Source organism: Heteronotia binoei, chromosome 11, assembly GCF_032191835.1.
Source record: "Heteronotia binoei isolate CCM8104 ecotype False Entrance Well chromosome 11, APGP_CSIRO_Hbin_v1, whole genome shotgun sequence".
Classification (NCBI taxonomy): Eukaryota; Metazoa; Chordata; class Lepidosauria; order Squamata; family Gekkonidae; genus Heteronotia; species Heteronotia binoei.
In genome coordinates, this window is record NC_083233.1 from 606,414 (window position 1) to 626,094 (window position 19,681).

General features: G+C 47.0%; 1 protein-coding gene across 1 annotated transcript in view; it reads right to left on the bottom strand.

Annotated features, from left to right (window-relative positions):
• Positions 1-210: 210 nt before the first annotated feature.
• IGBP1 (immunoglobulin binding protein 1) overlaps positions 211-19,681 on the bottom strand; it is a 40,099-nt gene continuing 20,628 nt past the window's right edge. Inside the window, exons 4-6 of the mRNA XM_060250188.1 lie at positions 9,668-9,750; positions 9,368-9,480; positions 211-1,320 (exon numbers count right to left, since the gene is read on the bottom strand). Of these exons, the coding sequence (XP_060106171.1) occupies positions 1,181-1,320; positions 9,368-9,480; positions 9,668-9,750 (336 nt within the window). The 3' untranslated portion in view covers positions 211-1,180. The remainder of the gene's footprint in view (positions 1,321-9,367; positions 9,481-9,667; positions 9,751-19,681) is intronic.

Genomic DNA, 19,681 nt, shown 5'->3' on the forward strand with positions numbered 1-19,681 from the left:
TACTTGTACAGTGATTCGGATTTGGCGCCTCGGACCCTCCTGCTTACTGGCTACAGACCTCGGACTGCCCCTGGACTTTGCCTGACCCGGCCCCAGCCGTGACACTCTTAATATTTGAGCAGACTTCGGAGGATGGTGTGACTTTGTTCATGGGGTCGCAAAGAGTCGGACTCGACTGTGCGACTGAACAGCAACAACAACAAAATCCTCTTGACTCAAAGCAATACAAATTTACTTAGTTAACAGTATCCATCAACTGCTGCTAATTATTCCAATATTTCTGGACTGCTTTTTTCATCAGTCTCTGTCTTTTATTAAATAGCTTTATTTCATAGGTTGGGATTTTCTTCCAGGTCACTAGAGCATGCCATCCAAGGTTATGGGATCTTCAAAATCCATTCTTTCCCCTCCGGGCTGCCATTCATCATCCCTGGAATTATGCCAAGCAGGGCACTTTTTGCATCATGGGAAGTCATCAAAACTTGGCTTGGATCTCATCAAGGAAGCTGGTGGAAAGATCCACGTAGAGGCCAAGTAGAAACAGCATGAGGGAGGAGAGCTGGAGAGCCTCAGCCCCGTCTAGGGCCGGAGGCAGTTCAGCAAGTTGTGCCCCCAGCATTTCTGTGGTCTTAAGTGCATCATGACAGATCGCTCTATGCCTCACAGGGTCAAGGCGGGCACCAAAAGCCGTGCTCCCCATCAACTGGGGTGACCATTTCACAACCAGCTAGTGAAGTAGAACAAAAAGAGCCTTAAAACAATTTGTGCACAACACACTTCCAACAACCATCCAATTTGCAAAACACAACTCTTACCCCCTTTCCAGAGAACAGGAGAGAGCAGCTCATACTGAGTGAGAATCACAAACTGCACTGAGAAAGGTATTTTATTTTGATTCAGCAGCCAAATCCTTCCAAATAAATGTCCTCTCATCTTATTAAATATTAACATCTTGATAACAGGAAGTTTTAAATTTGATCTTCTAATCTGCTGCTGCAGTACTGCTCATACCCATGTGGGCATGCCCCTCACCAGGGCATCTGGCAACCTCCTGGCAAGCAGAGCCTTGCCTCTCCTCCCCCTCCCCCATTCAGACAGGAAGCCCTCGCCACACCCCGCATGGGAGGCCCTCTGGGCGACTGGCCAATGCTCTCTAGGTGAGCCCCTCCACAAGCCACTGTCAGCCCATGTTCTTCCGATTGCCATAGCCTCTGGGGTGCGTATCCTTCCAGTCGTCCCATTCTCGGGCCTTCCGGACGGCCTCTTCCTCCTCCTTTGCTTGCCCTTCTTCTGGGTCCTTCTGCTGCTCTTCTGTACCACCTGCTGGAGACAAAATCCGAATTCCAATCACAGCTCTCCTGAGCAGAAGAGAGGAGATCTTGTGAGGTCTGCACAGCATCCCTCCCCCAAACAACAAAAGCCCATCTGCTGAAATTATAAGAGGCCCTGGGCAGTCCAGCATCCTGCTTCACGTAGGAGCCAACCTGAAGGACCAACAAGCGGCCCTCCGCTGATGCTGCCCCCCCCCCTTGTACAGAGAAGTATCGACTCAACGCTCCTTCTGACCCTGCTTACTGTCCCTTGAGTAACAAAACACAAGGCAACAGGGTCAGACAACCAGGGGAAAAAAACCCTCTCTCCTCTCAACAAGCCCTATATGATCGGGGGCCTGTCTATCTTTGGGACCGCCTTTCTCCGCATGTTCCCCAGAGAGCACTGCGTTCAGGGACGCAACATCTATTGTCCAACCCCAGACCAAGGGAGGCCAGGCTGTGCTCTACATGGACCAGGGCCTTCTCAGTGGCAGCACCTGAAATGTGGAACGCACTCCCAGAGGCCATAAGGGCCCTGTGGGACCTCTCTCAATTCTGCAGGGCCTGCAAAACAGTTATTTCAAGAGGCCTTTGGCACCAACACTACTGAAAAACTGTGACCACTACGGCTCACTGCTACTAAAGGATGATCCCACCTAGGTTGTAGCTTAACAGCACCATAAAATGTTTTTAAAATGTTTAAATATGTTTTAATTGTATTTACTGTTTGAAGTTATTGAACTGACTGTTAGCTGCTCTGAGTCCACTTGCGGAGAGGGCGGGATAAAAATTTAAGGTAATAAATAATAAACAAAGTACAAAACTATACAAAGGAACAAAGTCCCTAAGTAGAGTAACACCAAGAAGAACAATATGAATATTATAAGTTTTTCAGAGTCTCGTAAACAATAAGGACTTCAAGAACTTCTTGCGGAGCATACACCTATATAGAAATTCACAGCACGACAACAATCAGTACATCTGGCTAAGTGCTCTAAGAGCAGGGGTGTCAAACATGCGGCCTGAGGGCCAAATCAGGCACTTGGAGGGTTCCTATCAGGCCCCTGAGCAACTGGTTGGCATCTGCTTCCTTCTCCCTATCTCTTGCTTCCTTCTGTATCACAGCTTGCTTTGCTGGGCTTGCTTAATCACATAGGCGCTACAGAGCAAAACCTCTATTTTCTCCATTGGCTGAGGCTCCTCCCTTGGGGGAGGAGGCAGAGCTTGCTTTGCCAGGCTCTCTCAATTGCACAGCAGAGTTGCTGAGTCAAGCCTCTCTTCCTTCTACTGGCTGAGGCTCTTCCCCCTCCTGGTCCCTTGGGGAAGGAAGGAAACGGAAGATTCTTTTCACTTACCGTGAAGTCTTCCTTCTCTGTGGTCCCGGAGTGGTCCAGTCCTTACTCTTGGGATCATAGCTCCTCCTTCTCGACAGCAGGGCTTAACAAACTTGACCCGGAGGGGAGGTGCTTGATCCTCAGAAACTCAGATCGTCTGCCAGCTACCACACCTCCCTAAGTATAACTCCAACATAAATAGGAGAAAGGAAACTTCCAGGGAACAAAAACACAACCCTCTCCTACACATATCCTGAGCCCCTGTCTAAAGGACTCTATGGCGGAAAAAACCCAAACCTAACAGTGTACTACACCGGATTCAGTTACGACTTCCAACCCCGAGGTCCCAGGTCAAAGCTGAAACCCATTAAACACAACTGGGTGGGTAGGACTGGACCACTCCGGGACCACAGAGAAGGAAGACTTCACGGTAAGTGAAAAGAATCTTCCGTTCTCCAGTGGTCCCAGGAGTGGGCCAGTCCTTACTCTTGGGACGTAAAAAAGCCGTGTCCCAGGGCGGGCCTCTCAGCTTTGCCCAGAGACCACGTGTTGGAGGACTTTCCTTCCAAATGCAGCCTCAGCCGAGGCCACCTTATCAATCCTGTAGTGCCTAGTGAAGGAGTGAACCGACTTCCAAGTAGCCGCCTTACACACCACCTCCAGGGACGGAAAAGCCCTATAGGCCCCTGAAGTAGCAGCCCCTCTAAGTGAATGAGCCGTCACCCCTACCGGGGGCTCCAGTCCTGTTGCCTTATAGGCCTCACTAATGCACCCCCTGATCCACCTGCTAATGGTGGAGGCCGATACCTTGCGCCCAGTGTCTGCAGCCCTGAAAGAAACAAACAAGGAATCAGACCGGCGAAAGTCCTTGGTTCTGTCCAGATAGAAGCTAAGGGCTCTACGAACATCCAGACAGTGCCATGCCTTCTCCTTCTCATGAACCGGATTAGGGCAGAAAGAGGGAAGCACAATGTCCTCTGCCCTATGGAAACGGGAATTCACCTTTGGCACAAAGGCCGGATCAGTGCGGAGCACAACTTTATCCTGGTGGAATACACACAAATCCTTATGTATGGACAGAGCCTGAAGCTCTGACACTCTACGCGCCGAAGTGATACCCACTAAGAATACCACCTTAAAGGTGAGCAACTTCAGGCTGCATGATGCCATAGGCTCAAAGGGCTTGCCACAGAGCGCCTTCAACACCGTGTTCAAATTCCACGATGGAAATCTATGTACCTGTGGTGGATTAATCAAAGCCACCCCCTTCAGAAACCTCCGGATGTGTGGATGTGTTGAAATAGAATTGCCCTTCTTAGATCCCCTCACTCCTGCTATGGCCGCCACCTGTCTGCGTAGTGTACTGGTACTAAGGCCTTTCTCTAGTCCCTCCTGTAGGAAAGACAACACCACAGAGACCGAGGCCTGTAGAGGATCTTCCCCTTTAATCCCACACCAGGCATGAAAAATCTGCCAAGTGACATTATAGCTTCTGTTAGTTGAAGCCTTTCTAGAGGACAACATGGTGTCTATTACTGGAGTGGAATAACCTAGCCTAACTAACTGCTGCCGCTCAATCTCCAAACAGTGAGCTGAAACATTTCTGGTTGCGGATGCTGCAGGCAGCCCTGAGAAAGTAGATTCCACCTCGTAGGAATCTGCCATGGCTCTACTATTGACAGTCTTTGCAGTTCCGGGAACCAGGCTCTCCGAGGCCAAAAGGGGGCCACCACAATCACCTCCGCTTTCTGTTCCTGGACCCTCTGCAAAAACCTTTGGAGGACTTGGAACGGAGGAAAGACATACAATAGAGTCTTCGGCCAGTCTGAATTTAGAGCATCGATAGCAACTGCTCCCCTGCTTCTTGTCCTTGAGAAGTACTGTGGCACCTGATGATTGTCGTCCGACGCAAACAGGTCTACACTCGGTGTCCCGAATCTTTGACAAATCTCGCGAAATGTCTCGTGGTGAAGTGACCATTCCGACTGGTTCAGCGCCTGTCGGCTCAGCCAATCTGCCACCACATTGTCTTTTCCTGCCACGTGTGTGGCTTTGATGGACAGAAGATGACCTTCTGCCCATCTGAAAAGGGCCTCCGCTTCGTCTTGTAGCTTTCTGTGCCTGGTGCCGCCTTGGCGATTTACATAGGCTTTTGCCGTCATATTGTCTGTTTGTATCAGGACGTGAGTCCCGACCACCCATTGTCTCATGTGAAGCATGGCCAGACGTATGGCTCTCAACTCCAGAAGGTTTATGCTTTCCCTGGCTTCCTGGTCGCTCCACTGACCCTGCGCTACTGCTCCTGACATGTGGGCTCCCCAACCGAAAAGACTGGCGTCTGTGGTCACCACCACTCTCTTGGGTTCCCTCATCTCCTGCCCCAAGGAAAAAAGGCCGGGAGCCTGCCACCACTCGAGGGCTCTCGATAGGTCGGCTGGCAGTGTCAGAGAGATCAGGCTTCTGGCACCTATTTGCTTCTGAAAAGGTAAAAGAAATTTCTGAAGTGGCCTCGTATGAAAACGTACCCACTGAACTATGTCCTGGCACGAGACCAGCATTCCCAGTAATTTTGCCAGTAGCATCAGTTTGACTCGCTTCCTTTGCTTGACTTCTGCCATCAGCTGTAAAATCTTTGTCTGTCTCTCCGGAGTCAGAAAGACCTTGTTCTTGTTGGAATCGATCTGAACACCTAGGTGCGTCAGAGACTGGGAAGGAAGCAAGAAACTCTTCTGAATGTTTATGACGAACCCATGCGCCCTGAGCAGCCTCATGGTCAGGTCGAGGTGTTTCTTCGTCTGCTCCGCCGACGGGGCCTTGACCAGAATGTCATCCAGATAAGGAAAAATCGACACCCCCTGTAACCTGAGGGCTGCCACCAGAGTGACCAGAACTTTTGTGAACACCCTGGGAGACGACTTGAGCCCAAAAGGCAAGGCTCTGTATTGGAAATGGCGCCCGTCGTAAGAGAAACGAAGAAACTTCCGATGACCCCTGGCGATTGGGATATGAAGATAGGCTTCCGACAGATCTATGGAGGCCATGAAGTCCCCCCGCTGGATGGCAAGAAGTATGGACCTCAGTGTCTCCATCCGGAACTTTTTTGTGATAACCAACCTGTTCACCCACTTCAGATCCAGTATCGCCCGAACATCCCCATTCTTTTTGGGTACCACGAAAAAGACTGAGTATGTGCCTTGAAATTTCTCTGACGGAGGTACCGGTTCGATGGCTTCTATCGAAACTAGATGGTCGATGGCTAGCAGTAGTGTTCGATGCTTCTCGGGAGACTGTGATCTTTGTACTTCCAAAAAATGGTGTCGGGGGAGGGAGTAAAACTCCAGAGAGTAGCCGTTGGTCACTGTGTCCAACACCCATCTGTCTGAAACTGTTTGATGCCACACATGGGAGAATCTCTGAAGTCGTCCCCCTATCTGACTTGTGTCCGTGGACTCGTCCCAGTCACGCTGAGGTGGGCTTCTTTTGGCCTTTAGCGGGCTGATTCTGTTTCCCCGTGAAGGAAGGTCTACCATCTCTAGGCTTCAACTGCCACTTTGTTCTGTATGGCTTGAAGGATGCTTGCCTGGACTCTCTCCTATTGCCACGAAAGGACTGAAACCTTTGTCTCGTCCTGTTATCTCGTTGTTTGGATGGCAGAACTTTTTTCTTATTTCTGTCCTCAATAAGGTATCTATCCAAACCTTCTCCAAAGAGTGAGGACCCTTTAAATGGAACTGCAGCAACCTTAGCTCTAGCCGAAGGATCCGCATCCCAATTTCGTAGCCAGGTATTTCTTCTGGCCGTAACGCTACAGGCCATAGCTCTAGCTGACAGCTGAACCGCTTCCAGAGTAGAGTCTGATGCAAAAGCCGTGGCTAATGTTATCTTTTAAAGAGAGTCCTTGACGTCCTTAGGCAGGTCATCCCTCTTAGCCAGGTCAGATAGCCAAATATATGAAGCTCTACAGAAGAGAGACGTGGTGGCTGACACCTTCAAGGAGCTGGCTAAGGCTTCAAAATCCCTCCGCAGAGCCTGCTCAATGCGTTTATCCGTAGGGTCCCTTGGCATTCCATCTGCATCCATCGGGAGTATGGAATTAGAAGCCAAACTATTGACCGGGTCATCCACCACCAGTAACTTCAGCCTCTTGTGTTTTAACAATTTATTGATATCATATGGTAACTTCAGCCTCTTAGCCGCCTCTGGGATGAATGAAAAGAACTTGGAAAAATTAGAAGAAACTGTTTTCGGCTTGGCCGGGTGCTCCCACTCTGACCTGATAATAGAAAAGAAACCTGACGGCAATGGCTCCTGTAGGGGTTTGGCCCCTGATTTTGGAATGATGTCTTCCATACCCAAAGGAAACTCTGTATCCTCCTCATCTTTGCATTTGGGGGTGTACTGAATCTGCAGCGTTCTAATCACCTTTGGGAGTAAGCGTGTATACACGTCCGCAGGAAAAAGTTTGGAATGAGTAGAGGCTACCCCCTCCTCTTCCTCAGAGAGTTCCCCAGTATCTGGAGATGAAGAGGCATCCGATAAGTCAGAATCCTCTTCCTCTTGATCAGAGGGACAGGAGCGTATCTCTGTCCTGCTGCGCTTAAGAGGTCTAGGGGAAAAACTTTCCTCTTCCTTATCAGCCTCTAAGTGTTTAGTCTTGGATGTTCTTTTGAGTGGGGGGGTTGGAGTAGCCACAGAGGCTGCCTGGACCTCCTTTCTAACCAGTTCTTGTATCCAGGATAGAAGATTTGACTTTGCCTCATCTGCAGAAATATCATCATGATGAACTTCTGCCCTTTCTTCCTGTGCTGGTGAATCAGCCAGCTCCAAATCACAAGTGCCCTCCTCCATTACAGCTCCCCTGGGGAATCTGGTGGAAGCGGCCATCTTAGAATGTCTGGCCCTGCAATAACAAAAGAAGGCACAACCAAAATGGCTTCCATTCCCGCCAAAATCAGCCCCTCCATACACTCCTTTCCCCCACCAGCTCAACACTGGGATCCTCTCAACAAAAAACCAAACATTCCCTTGTTTTGTTTCCTTCCCCTTTTCCCAATGGCCAAATACATAGCCAGACCTCTCTATACCAGAGAGGCTAAGGGATAGGGAATGAATGGGAGGGGGGAAGGGGGGGGGAAGCGCTGAAAACCAAAACTGGCTGCCAGTAGCTCCCAACATAAAACTTTCCTCTTCTGGAGGCTTCCTGGGGATGGGATCATAAGGTCTAGGTCAACTGACCTCCTCTAATCCCCCACCACTCTGCAGAGCTTTCCCAATGCAAGCCTTACCGCTGCTGGGTTCCAAACGCTTCTGCCTCCGTCCTTCCAGGAGGGCTGCGTGTTAACACGAGTCCTCTCCCAGCTGCTCGCTCCCTCTCTCCTCCTCTCCCTTAATTCCTTTGTCCCCAAGGCCCCTGGGTTTGCCAGAGTGCCTTTGCAGGGCGACTGGGAGAAGGAACGATCAACAGCCTTCGGCACGTCCACCAGGCTGGAAAGAGCAGAGGGAGGGCTTCGCGCGCTCGTGCCTCACTCCGAGGCTCCTCTGGCGCCGTTGGAAAAAACGCGGGAGGAAGAGAACCTCCTAGAACGGCCACAAGAGGGAGCTCTTGCCTTCCCTTCTGCCGTCCAGGAAATTTTCAATAGGTATGTTCCTCTTCTTCTTTCTTCTTTATTTCTTTCTATAATTTACCGGGCCAGGAGCCACAAAGGGGCTCTATAGCACGTCCTGCTTCGATGGCAGGGCTAAAGAAACTGAGTTTCTGAGGATCAAGCACCTCCCCTCCGGGTCAAGTTTGTTAAGCCCTGCTGTCGAGAAGGAGGAGCTATGATCCCAAGAGTAAGGACTGGCCCACTCCTGGGATCACTGGAGAAGAGCCAGAGCTTCCTTTGCCCAGTTCCCTGGATCCCATGGAAGAAATACAAAGAAAGCACCTTCAATGATTGCTAATGTTTTAAGCATGTTTTATTTTAAGGTTTTTTTAAAAAAAAATCTTTGTTTTTGTGTTGTTTATAAAGTTTATATCTCTGCTACCTCATAACAAATGAGTTTGACACCCCTGCTCTAGAGAGTTCTAAGGGAAACAGTGACTGGCTCCAGGTCACCCAGCAGGCCTCCCGTGGAGGACGAAGGGGTTGGGGGGGGGGGGGAATCCAGCCTGGCTGGCTCTCAACCATCCTTATCCCCACTGCTGTTAACCCGCCCCCACCCCAGCAGCAACATTTCCATTTGCACCAACCAAGCTGATTTTTCCCCAGCAGGCAGGCTCTGCTCCTCAACGCGCTTAATGATTCTCTTGGACCACTGGATTCTAATAACTGATCCAGAATGCACATTAGTCTTGCTGGCCTGCAATCTCTTAGTTCTCTTCTGGGCCCCCTTTTTTTTTGAAAAAAAATGAAGTTACCATTGCTGCTTTCCAGTCCTCTGGTACACAGGCCCATGTCAGCAAGAGGTTCAAACATCAGTTAGAAGTTTACCAGCATTTCACATCTGAGTTCTTTAAGAGCCATCTGGACCCGGACACTTACTTTTAATTTTGCATATTAACCCTAGAATTTCATTTGCATTGTATGTGATGCTTGTTACCTTCACACCAGAAAGGGAAGCCACCCCCCATTGATGAGATGCCTGTCTGGAATTGAGACTGGCAGGTAAGATCCCCTCTGTAGCCTTTCCTCCTCTACCACCAGCACCACCTGCTTGTTCTGCTCCGACACCAATTACCTGTGGCTGTCTGTGAGATGCCCTGGTCAGGCAAGGCGCCTCGCTTGCGGTGCTGCTCATACCATTCGTCCACCGACATGGTGGCCAGGCTAGGGTAGCCGGCTCCAAACACCCTGCCAAATAGAGCCAGGTCAGAGTCGCGATTTGACACAAGCACAAAAGGTGGGATTGTTGGGGTCACCAAGGAGAGCGGAGGAGCCTGGTGCAAAGCCAGCAACTCTGAAAGTGATTGCCAAAGCTGCTAAAATGTACTAAGCGACATACAACGCCCCCACCCCCCCACAACAGAGTGGGGCATACTTTGCCTGTGCGGCATCCCGGGTGAGGAGGAACGGCTTCATTGGAGGCCTGGGAGCCCGTGAGGGTTGAGTGGCTGCAGCACCCTGGAGGAAAAGAAAGCATTTCTACACAGCTCTTCCACCCATGGAATAGGCAGAGGCTTCCAAGCAAGGCCCCTTGCAGCCCCCCCTTATGCTCTCTCCAATTCTCTGCCCCCCCCCCACCCTTCACTCAGTGGGTCACAACTTCCTCCTCCCTTCATTGGCCCAATTGAGGGGGGGGGGTCATTATTTAATGTTTCATGAAGCTATTGCACGCATTTCCCTACTAGCTGCAATATATATATTTATATTTAATTTTCTGTGTATACTTACCTTTCTCTTGCCAAAGCTAAGGAAGCAATATTCAGCACAACATTTACAAAGCGGCTCTGAGGCACAAGAACTGGTTTATCATATTGTAGAATAAAGTTTGAAGAGGTACCTGAAGACTTGTGCTTATTGTCAAGCATTGTCTATTTCTTTATTATTAGAGTTACCAAAGTATAGAAATGTTACTAACCATGAATTGAGCCTATGCACATCAAAGTAGAGAACCCCCCTTTGTTCCTTTTGCTTTTACTAACAAATGCAGGAATGTAATAATAATAATAATATTAAATTTATTTTTATATCCCGCCCTCCCCCGCCAAAGGCAGGAATGTACTCTTTGAAGATAAAACCTCCTCGGACTAATTCCTATGCCAGCAAGGCTGGAACCCAGGATGAGCTGATCGCAATAGAGATAAGGAAGTTACAGTGAGAAGTTTCACACGTGAATGTAGAATTGACATGGATTATCAATAAACCAAACTTCATTTCAAAATTCAAGGACGGGTTACTTTGAGATCTAATGCTTGACATTTTGGAACTGATCCTTTATTAAGAGTTTATCTGCTCTGGCAACTTTTAAGCCGGATGGCTGAAAAAGGGCCGGATAACAGAGAACCTATTGATCCATTCGAAGGAGTAGAGGTGAAGACCCACCCACCCCCCCGCACATCATTGGAGCTTGGAGGACTGGGGGGGTACAACAGTTGTTCATCACCCCTCGGAAGTGGGAGCCACGTAGGTCTACCACCCTGATGGACGAGGCACCAGCATGCCACAAAATCATCCTGGTGAGACCCGGACGAGGTGGTAAAGGCGGTGGGAACCCCGGCGAAAGAAAGGAGGAGAGCCCTTGTCGAGATGAGGACGAACGGGGTGGCCCGCGGTCCGATGACGACCGTGCTGGTGGGTCTGAGTCGGAGGGGGAAGATGGGAGCCCCCCAAAAGAGACAGGCATCCTAAAGACAGTGAGGGGTGAGATGACCACCATGGTGAGGAAACTAAGGGATGAAATCCAAGCGAACGCCACCTTCATGGCGCGAGAGATGCAGAGGCAGATTGACCGACTGCTGATGTGGGACTTCGGGAGAGCTCCTCCGGCTCCACCCGCAGTACTAGCCCCGCAAGTGCCACCAGCAGCACCAGCACCAGCGGTGCCCCAGTGGTCCCAGCATCAGCAGGGCTGCCAGCCCTGCGACCCCCACTCCTGGGGCCCCAGGACTATGGGAGGGGCAGAGAACTGGATTCCACTTTTGACAGGGATCCTTAAGAAGTGGAGTACTTCACCATCCAAGCGAATAGCTACATGCATTACTGGGGGAACACCTTCCCTGATGACTTCAGCCAGGTGGATTACCTCGGTTCCAAGCTGAAGGGAGCAACCAAAAGATGGTATGTGAGTCTATACGAGACAAGAGGGCCAGAGCTCGACACCATGGCTGGGTTCCTGAAAGCCCTATTGACCCAGTACGAAGACCCCCTTCAAGAGACTAGAGCCATCATGGCCTTGCGCGACATGCAACAGGGGGCAAAATCAGTGAGAGAATACGCTGCCGACTTCAGAGCACAATCTGCCAAAGTTCGGGGTTGGAGCGAGATGATGAAGATTGAGACATTCCAGAGAGGGCTGAATGCGAGCCTACTGGATCGGGCCCTGCAGCAAGCCCGCCCCACCAATCTCGTGGGCTGGGTACAGCTGGCAGGGGAGGTGGAGACCAACATGAAACGAGTGGCCCTACAACACCAACTGCAGCAAGGGAGTAAGGGGGGATGAGAGGCTCGGTCGGCGACTAAAGCAGATGAGAAGAAGGGAGTGACCCAGGGGGGAGCCACCAAGAACACTTCAACCCAACCCAAGGAGCTGGTCCGGGGAAGCACCGCAACCTCGATGGTGCTAGACGAGGATACTATAATTCTAGACGACTTGAGTGAAGAGTCGTGGGAGATGGAGTAGGCGGGAAACGAGAGCGACCTGCACCAAGGTGCCAGGAGGTAGGTCGTGGGTCTAACGGCACCATTGCGGGTGAGAATAATTGGATTTTTGTTTTTTGTACCATTGACTCTGTTGAACCACAAGCTCAAACGCTTTATTTATGCCCGGGCCCTAATAGATTCAGGATGCACATGGGAAATTATCACCCCAAAATTAGTGGATTCCCAGAAACGAAAAGATGTGTGTGTCCGTAGAGGAGGTCCAAACGATCCCAAGAGAATATAGAGACCTGAGGGGGGTGTTCAGCGAGGAGGAGGCGAATGAGCTTCCCCCGCATTGAAGCACCAATTGCGCCATCGAGCTGATCCCCGGACAGGAGATACCTAAAGCTAAACTTTACCCCATGGGGTGGGCCGAGAAAGCCGAACTGAGAAAATTCATAGACAAAAACCTCAAGAGAGGCTTCATTAGACCGGCCACTGCCCCACATGCGGATCGGGTACTGTTTCGGAAAAAGAAGGACGGGAGCCTCAGGCTTTGCACTGACTTTCGCGGGATAAATGGGATTTCCATGTCCAACGCCTATCCCATTCCTGTGATCAAAGATCTGTTAAGTACAGTGTCCGAAGGATCCATTTTCACCGTTGGATCTGAGGGATGTGTACTTTAGAGTACGGATTAAAGAGGGGGACGAGTGGAAAACTGCCTTTAACACACCAATGGGGCAGTTTGAATACCTGGTGATGCCGTTTGGATTACAGGGGCCTCCGGGGGTGTTTATGAACTTTATAAATGAAGTCCTGAGAGAGTACTTGTACAAGGGGGTGGTGGTGTACCTGGATGACATCATTATTTACTCAAAAGACATGGCATCCCATGTGCAATTAGTGAGGAAGGTGCTCACTACCCCTGAACAAACAAGTTGTATGCCAAACTGTCCAAATGCGAATTCCATCAAACAGAGTTGGACTATTTGGGGTTCAGAGTGTCCGGGAAGGGGCTGGCCATGGACCTGGCCAAAATACAAGCGGTGCTAGACTGGGATTCCCTGAGGACACGTAGACAGCTACAATCTTTCCTCGGATTCGCAAATTTCTACAGAAACGTCATTCAGGGGTTCGCCCAGGTGATGTTACCCCTGACAGACTTACTTAAGACTAGGGGGAAGGGTCCCGAAGCAAAAAAACCAGTGACAAAACTAATTTGGACTCCCGCCTGTCAAAAGGCATTTGAGAAGCTCAAACGGTTGTTCATAAGCGAGCCAGTGTTAACCCATCCAGATGAGCTTAAGCCTTTCGTGGTCCAGTGTGACACCTCCAATGTGGCTGTTGGAGCAATATTAATGCAGAGAGACTCGGAAGGGAGGTTACGGCCATGTGCTTACATTTCCAAAAAGTTTTCCCAACAGTGCAACTGATCGGTGTGGGATAAAGAGGCGTTTGCAGTGACTTTTGCATTAAAAAGTCTTGGCTGGAGGGGGCGAGAGTGGAGGTCTTGGCTGGAGGGGGCGAGAGTGCCATTCAAAATGTGGACAGACCACAAAAATTTAGAGATGCTGACAGGGCGTAGGAAACTGACAGAGAAGCAAATCCGGTGGGCAGGATTCTTTGCAAAATTCGACTTTACCCGAGGCACATCCCCGGGTCGAAGAATTTCTTGGCCGACGCTCTATCTCGATTGCCCCAACACGAGAGCCAAAAGGAGGAGGTAGTGGATTCTATCATCCCTCCCAGCACCGTAGCGGGCGCGGTGACCACTTGCTTGGGGAGGAAAAAAGAAATGCCGGAACCGTGGGGGGGAGGGACAGACTGATTGAAGAAACCAAACGGGAGGGGGAAGAAAGACCCGAAGGACTGATAAAGGGGGCCGGTGAGTTTTGGTACCATGATGAGAAATTATATGTTCCAAAGACCCTGAGGCAAGAAGTGTTACAACATTGTCACTGTAATAAATTGTCTGGCCACTTCGGGTACATGAAAACACTGCACCTAGTCAACAGACAATTTTGGTGGCCGCAAATGAAAAAGGACATTTCTGAGTTTGTGAGTACTTGCCCAGTGTGTATAATGAAATGAGGTGGGAAACCCCCTGGCCTTCTCCAGCCCACCCCTATGGCGGAACACCCTTGGTCTGTAGTCTCTATAGATTTTATAGTGGAGTTGCCGGTCTCCCAAGGTCGGACCGTAATATTGGTGGTAGTAGATACTTTCTCAAAACAGGCACATTTCATTCCTTGCAAGAAATTTCCTACAGCAAAAAAGCTAGCCTATTTGTTTTTACAACACGTGGTTAAAGTCCACTCCTTCCCGGATACGGTAATTAGTGACCATGGCCCGCAGTTTGTTGCCAACTTCTGGCGGAAGTTCTGTAAATTAACAGGCATGGAGCAAGGATTAAGCTCCGCCTACCACCCACAGACAGACGGGCAGACGGAACGCGTGAACGTGCTTCTGGAGCAGTACTTGCGGTGCTATGTGAACTATCAGCAGACCAACTGGGTGGAGCTATTGCCGTTTGCAGAATATGGGTACAACAATAGCCTCCATAGCTCAACTAAAGCAACCTCCTTCAAGGTCGTGAATGGCTATGAAGGGGGCTTCCGGTTTGAGGCACTGACAAGAACTACAGCCCTCTGAATAAGGGGGATTTTTAAGCCTTTGTTCAGGGTAGAAAAGACCCCCCTGCGGGGTCTCTGCCCACTAATCTTAGTCAGAGATTAGACCAGGATGACATCAGAACACCTTTGCCATTGATCTCGGCTGAAAATTGGCAGCTGAAACTGCCTTTTTGAAGCTTGGGAGAGCCGGCAGGAAGAAGGGAACATCTTCTATTCATCTACAAAGGTTTAAAAGCCATAATTTTGGCTTAAGTCTGTCGGACCTTGTGGAGAAACACCATCTTAGAGTGTTGGTGCTTCATTGGCAGGGATCAGTAAATTCCTCAGCAGGCTTTGTAGCCTTCCCCTCACTCCCCCCCTCCCTTCCAGAGCCAAACCAACAACTCTAGGGGGAAAGCCTCCTAGAGCGGCAGGAAGTTCTTTTGTTCTTGGCATGTGTTAGGCAGGAAGAGAGGGCAGATTTGAACTGGGGCTCGAGCGAGCATGTGGTGAGCATGGAGGCTCCTGCCTGGGAGGCCCCAGGCAGGCAGACCAAGTAAGTAATTCTCAAGACAGGACAAGTGTAGACCAGGGACAGTAGAAAGCGTTTATAAACACCTTTCTTTTGTTATGCTGTTTGCTGTGCGTGTGCTGTGCTGTGCTAACTTTTTAAAGGCAACTGTTTTTGTTTTGTTTTTCTTTCCCTATCTTTTTCTATTGTAAATAAATAGTTTTTCTGTTTTAAATGCTGGCAGTCAATCTCTGTACCACATAGATCCCCAAACCGCTTTAGACCACGCTGTGTTAGGAAGGGGGCCCCGGAGGAGGGGGAAGGCATGCAGTTGGATAAGGTGCCAATCCTCCAGGGGTGCCCCAAAGAAGCGCTGAGGTCTCTGTGAAACCCAAGTGCAGGGTGGCAGAGGACCTGGAGGCCTAGCCTCATAGCGGGAGAGGGGGATTGGGAGTCCTGTTCCTCTCAATCTGAACCCCGGGACTGAGCAGGTGGTGGCAGCGCGCCCAAGGGGCAGGAGGAGAAATAGCTCCCTCCAGGAGTTGGCGACTCAATAGGGAGCTGATGGGACCGGGTCTGAAGGCAGAATCGGGCCGGTTCCGCCACAGACCTCATTACCTTGTGGGACTGATTTACGTTTTAAAGATCAAGAAAGGACGAAGGTGCAAGAACATAGCTGCCAAGGTACTTTGATTTATATCTCTGCTCCAGGACGTTTCTAAGCTAATTTTAAAAAGTGTGTTCTAAAAATAGTCTGGACTGAGGCGAAATAAGGGGGAAGATATTTATTTTTATTTTATTTTATTTTATTACTTTGCATTTATATCCCGCCCTCTCCGCAAGCGGACTCAGGGCGGCTTACAGTATCATAAAAACAATCAATCAATAAAGATCTGCTTAACTGGGACGCTATTAATCTAAAGGCTTCAATAGAATTTGGAAAAGAAGGAATTGTTTTGAATACCTGTGGTTAATGACGCAGACTTCTGTGTTTCTCGCTCCGCACTGGCAATCAACATAACAAGCTTCAAAGACTGTGATATCTGGTGGATGAGACTAAGCAGCATGACCCAGGAAGTAATAGGTTGTTGACGAATGAAATAAAGATTACAAGGACTACAAAGATCATGACAGTTGAACCAGGAAGGAGATAAGACCAAGACGGTCCTCACTAGGAACTCTCTTTAACCATAGAGAAACAACGATCGCCATTTTAAAAGGAGGGAAAACTGCCAAATTTGTTAAAAATCAATATCTCAGCCCAGGAAGGGGGGAGAAAAACGAAACTGGTTTTGTTTTAAACAGCAGGCTCTAAACTACTGGACTGGGTGTTGAATTTGGACTTGGAGACTTTTTAAGTTTTGGTGAGGTTTTTATGTCAGAAGGAGGAGTAACACGTGCAAGGGCTCACTCCTTTGACAAGATGCAAAGCCAATTTGATACCTTGAAAAGCCAGGATCATGAAAGGTGTGGATAAAATGCTAACGACCTTTAAAAAAGAAATTAAAAAGGATATTGGAGATCTTAGAAAGGACCTTGAGGATTTTAAAGATGAACTGGGTATAGTCAAGAATAGAGTTAAAGGGGTTGAAGAGAAAGTGGATACACATGCCTCTACCCTGCTAAAACTTCAAGAGAAAGTTACAATCCATGACTGTAAATTAATGGAAACACAAGTGCGTCTGAGAGGGCTACCTGAAGGGGATGAGACGGATTTAACGGATTATATGGTGAAAATCATTGCTGAATACTTAGAAGAAGACCCTGAAAAATTCAGAAATATGTTGGATGATGCTTACAGAGTTAACTCAGCATATGCAAAAGGTAAAGGCCTACCAAGAGACATTGTTATTAGATTAAGGTCCAAAGATATAGCAGGAAAAATCTTAAATAAAGGTTTTCAAAAAGCCTGGATAATAGAAGGGAGCAAAGTCAAAATAATGAAAGAGCTACCAAGACAGGTGATAAATGACAGGAAGAAGTACAAGAGATTAACAGAGAAACTGCGCGCGGAAGGTACAAGATACAGATGGATTTTACCTGAAGGTCTTGGCTTTGAACAGCATGGAAGAAGGATTACAATAAAGAATGAGCAAGAGATGTATAGCTTTTTTGAAGAGAATAAAGAATCCGCATCATAATGGAGTACAAGTTACTATCTTGGAACATAAATGGACTAAATTCACCACAAAAAAGAAAAGCATCATTTCATTGGATTAAAAAAGAAAGATGTAATATAGTTTGTCTACAGGAAGTTCATATACAACAAAAGGACTATAAATTTTTGTGGAACAAGAATTTGGGATTGGAATTTTTTTCATTGGCAGAACAAAAGAAAAGAGGGGTAGTCTTTTATATTAAAGAACATTTAGAACCAAAATTGATATTTAAAGACAAAGAAGGAAGATATATTGCAGTGGAAGTGATGATGGAAGCAAAAAAAACCGTTGTTAGGATATGCGCCCAATGGAGCAAAAGATAAGTTTTTTAAAGACATTAATCGGCAGTTAGACGAAATGTCATATGATCAGATTTTGATGATGGGTGACTTTAATGGGACAATACAAAATAATATAGACAGATCAAGCCTAAAGAAAAAGGACAAAGAAGGAAAACTACCAAATTCTTTTTTCGAGTTGGTCATACAAGAAAATTTGGAAGATATTTGGAGAAAATTTAACTCTGAAGTAAGAGACTATACCTTCTTTTCAGCAAGACATAATTCTTTTTCCAGAATTGATATGTTATGGGGTTCTAAAAGCCTGGGCCTCATAACTAAAAAAGTGGAGATTCTACCAAAGGTTTGTGCAGATCATAATCCAATATGTTGGACTACAAAATTGCAAAAGAAAACAAGAAGATGGAGAACTAATGAGGACCTGCTACAAGACAAAGACATTGTGACGTTCCTAGAAAAAGAAACTGCAGCGTTTTTTTCAAATAAATTTGACTGACGACGTGGAAATTCAGACAGTTTGGGATACTTATAAGGCAGTAATGAGAGGACTATTATTTACACTGAATAATAAAGATAAGAGGGCCAAAGAAGAGCGGTTACTAGGCCTACAAAATGAAATAAAGAAAAAAGAAGGGGAGCTAAGAAAAAGGCCAGGAAAGAAGAAGCTAATTAAGGAAATCACAATATTACAATCCCAAGTAAGACATTTGTTGAACAAAGAACTAGAATGGAACCTAAAAAGTTTGCCACAAAAATCGTTTGGAGCAAATAAACCTGGGAAGTATCTAGCTTGGCAACTGAAGAAAAAGAAAGAAAATAAAACTATCAACAAAATTATGGTAAATCAAAAAGAGATAGTTGATCAAGAAGGAATTAAAAGAGAATTTTTAAATATTATGCAAATCTATTCAAGGGTGTGAAAATCAAAAAAGGAAAAATGGAAGAGTACTTATGAAATATCCAAATAGCACCCATGACTGAGAATATGAAAAAGACTTTGAATGATCCAATAGAAAAAAATAAAATTGAAGCAGCAATAAAAGCAATGGAAGAAGGAAAAGCTCCTGGGCCAGATGGGTTTACAACTAAATTTTCTAAAGTTCTGAAAGATGAGATAGTACCCAAACTGCAGAAATTGTTGAATATGATGAGGAAAAGGGAAAATTCCAAATACCTGGAAGGAGGCTATAATTTCGTTGATCCCTAAAGAAGATAAAGATGTTACAAATGTAAAGAACTACAGACCAATTTCGTTATTAAATAATGACTATAAGATTTATACAAGAATTTTGGCAGAGCAATTAAAGCAATATCTGATTAACTTTATAAAAGAAGATCAAGCTGGATTCCTCCCTAAAAGGCAAATAAGAGATAATGCAAGAGCCGTTATTAATATTGTGGAATATTATGAGAAACATCCAGAAAAAGAAGCCACTTTATTTTTTGTGGATGCAGAAAAAGCCTTTGATAATTTGAACTGGGACTTTATGTCTGCAGTAATGGAAAAAATAAATTTGGGGGAACATTTTGTAAGGATGACGAAAGCAATATACACAGAACAATATGCAAAACTGTGTGTAAATGCAGATCTTACAAAAGAAATGAAGGTGAGCAAAGGTACAAAACAAGGATGACTCTTGAAATTTTATTGCAACAAGTTCAGAAGGATAAAGAAATAGAAGGATAAATCAGAGGATTTTCTTATAAATATAAAGCATTTGCAGACGATATTGTGTTTATAACTGAGAATCCGATTCAAGTGATACCTTTGTTGTTAGCTAAGATAAAAGAATACGGAGAAATAGCAGGATTGTATATAAACAAAGAGAAGTCAAAGTTCTTATGTAAAAATATGCAACCAAATAGACAGAAAAAATTGCAGACTTTGACAGGATGTGAAGTTACCACTAAAGTTAAATATCTGGGCTTAGAAATAACTACGAAAAATATTGACTTGTTTAAAAATAACTATGAAAAGCTATGGTGTAAGATGGACAAAGACTTGATGAAATGGAACAGACTTAACTTGTCCTTGTTGGGCAGGATTGCTGCAATTAAGATGAATATTTTGCCAAGAATAATGTATTTGTTCCAAACCATTCCAATTGTGAAGGATAGCAAACAATTTAACAAATGGCAAAAGAAGATCTCGGATTTTGTTTGGGCCGG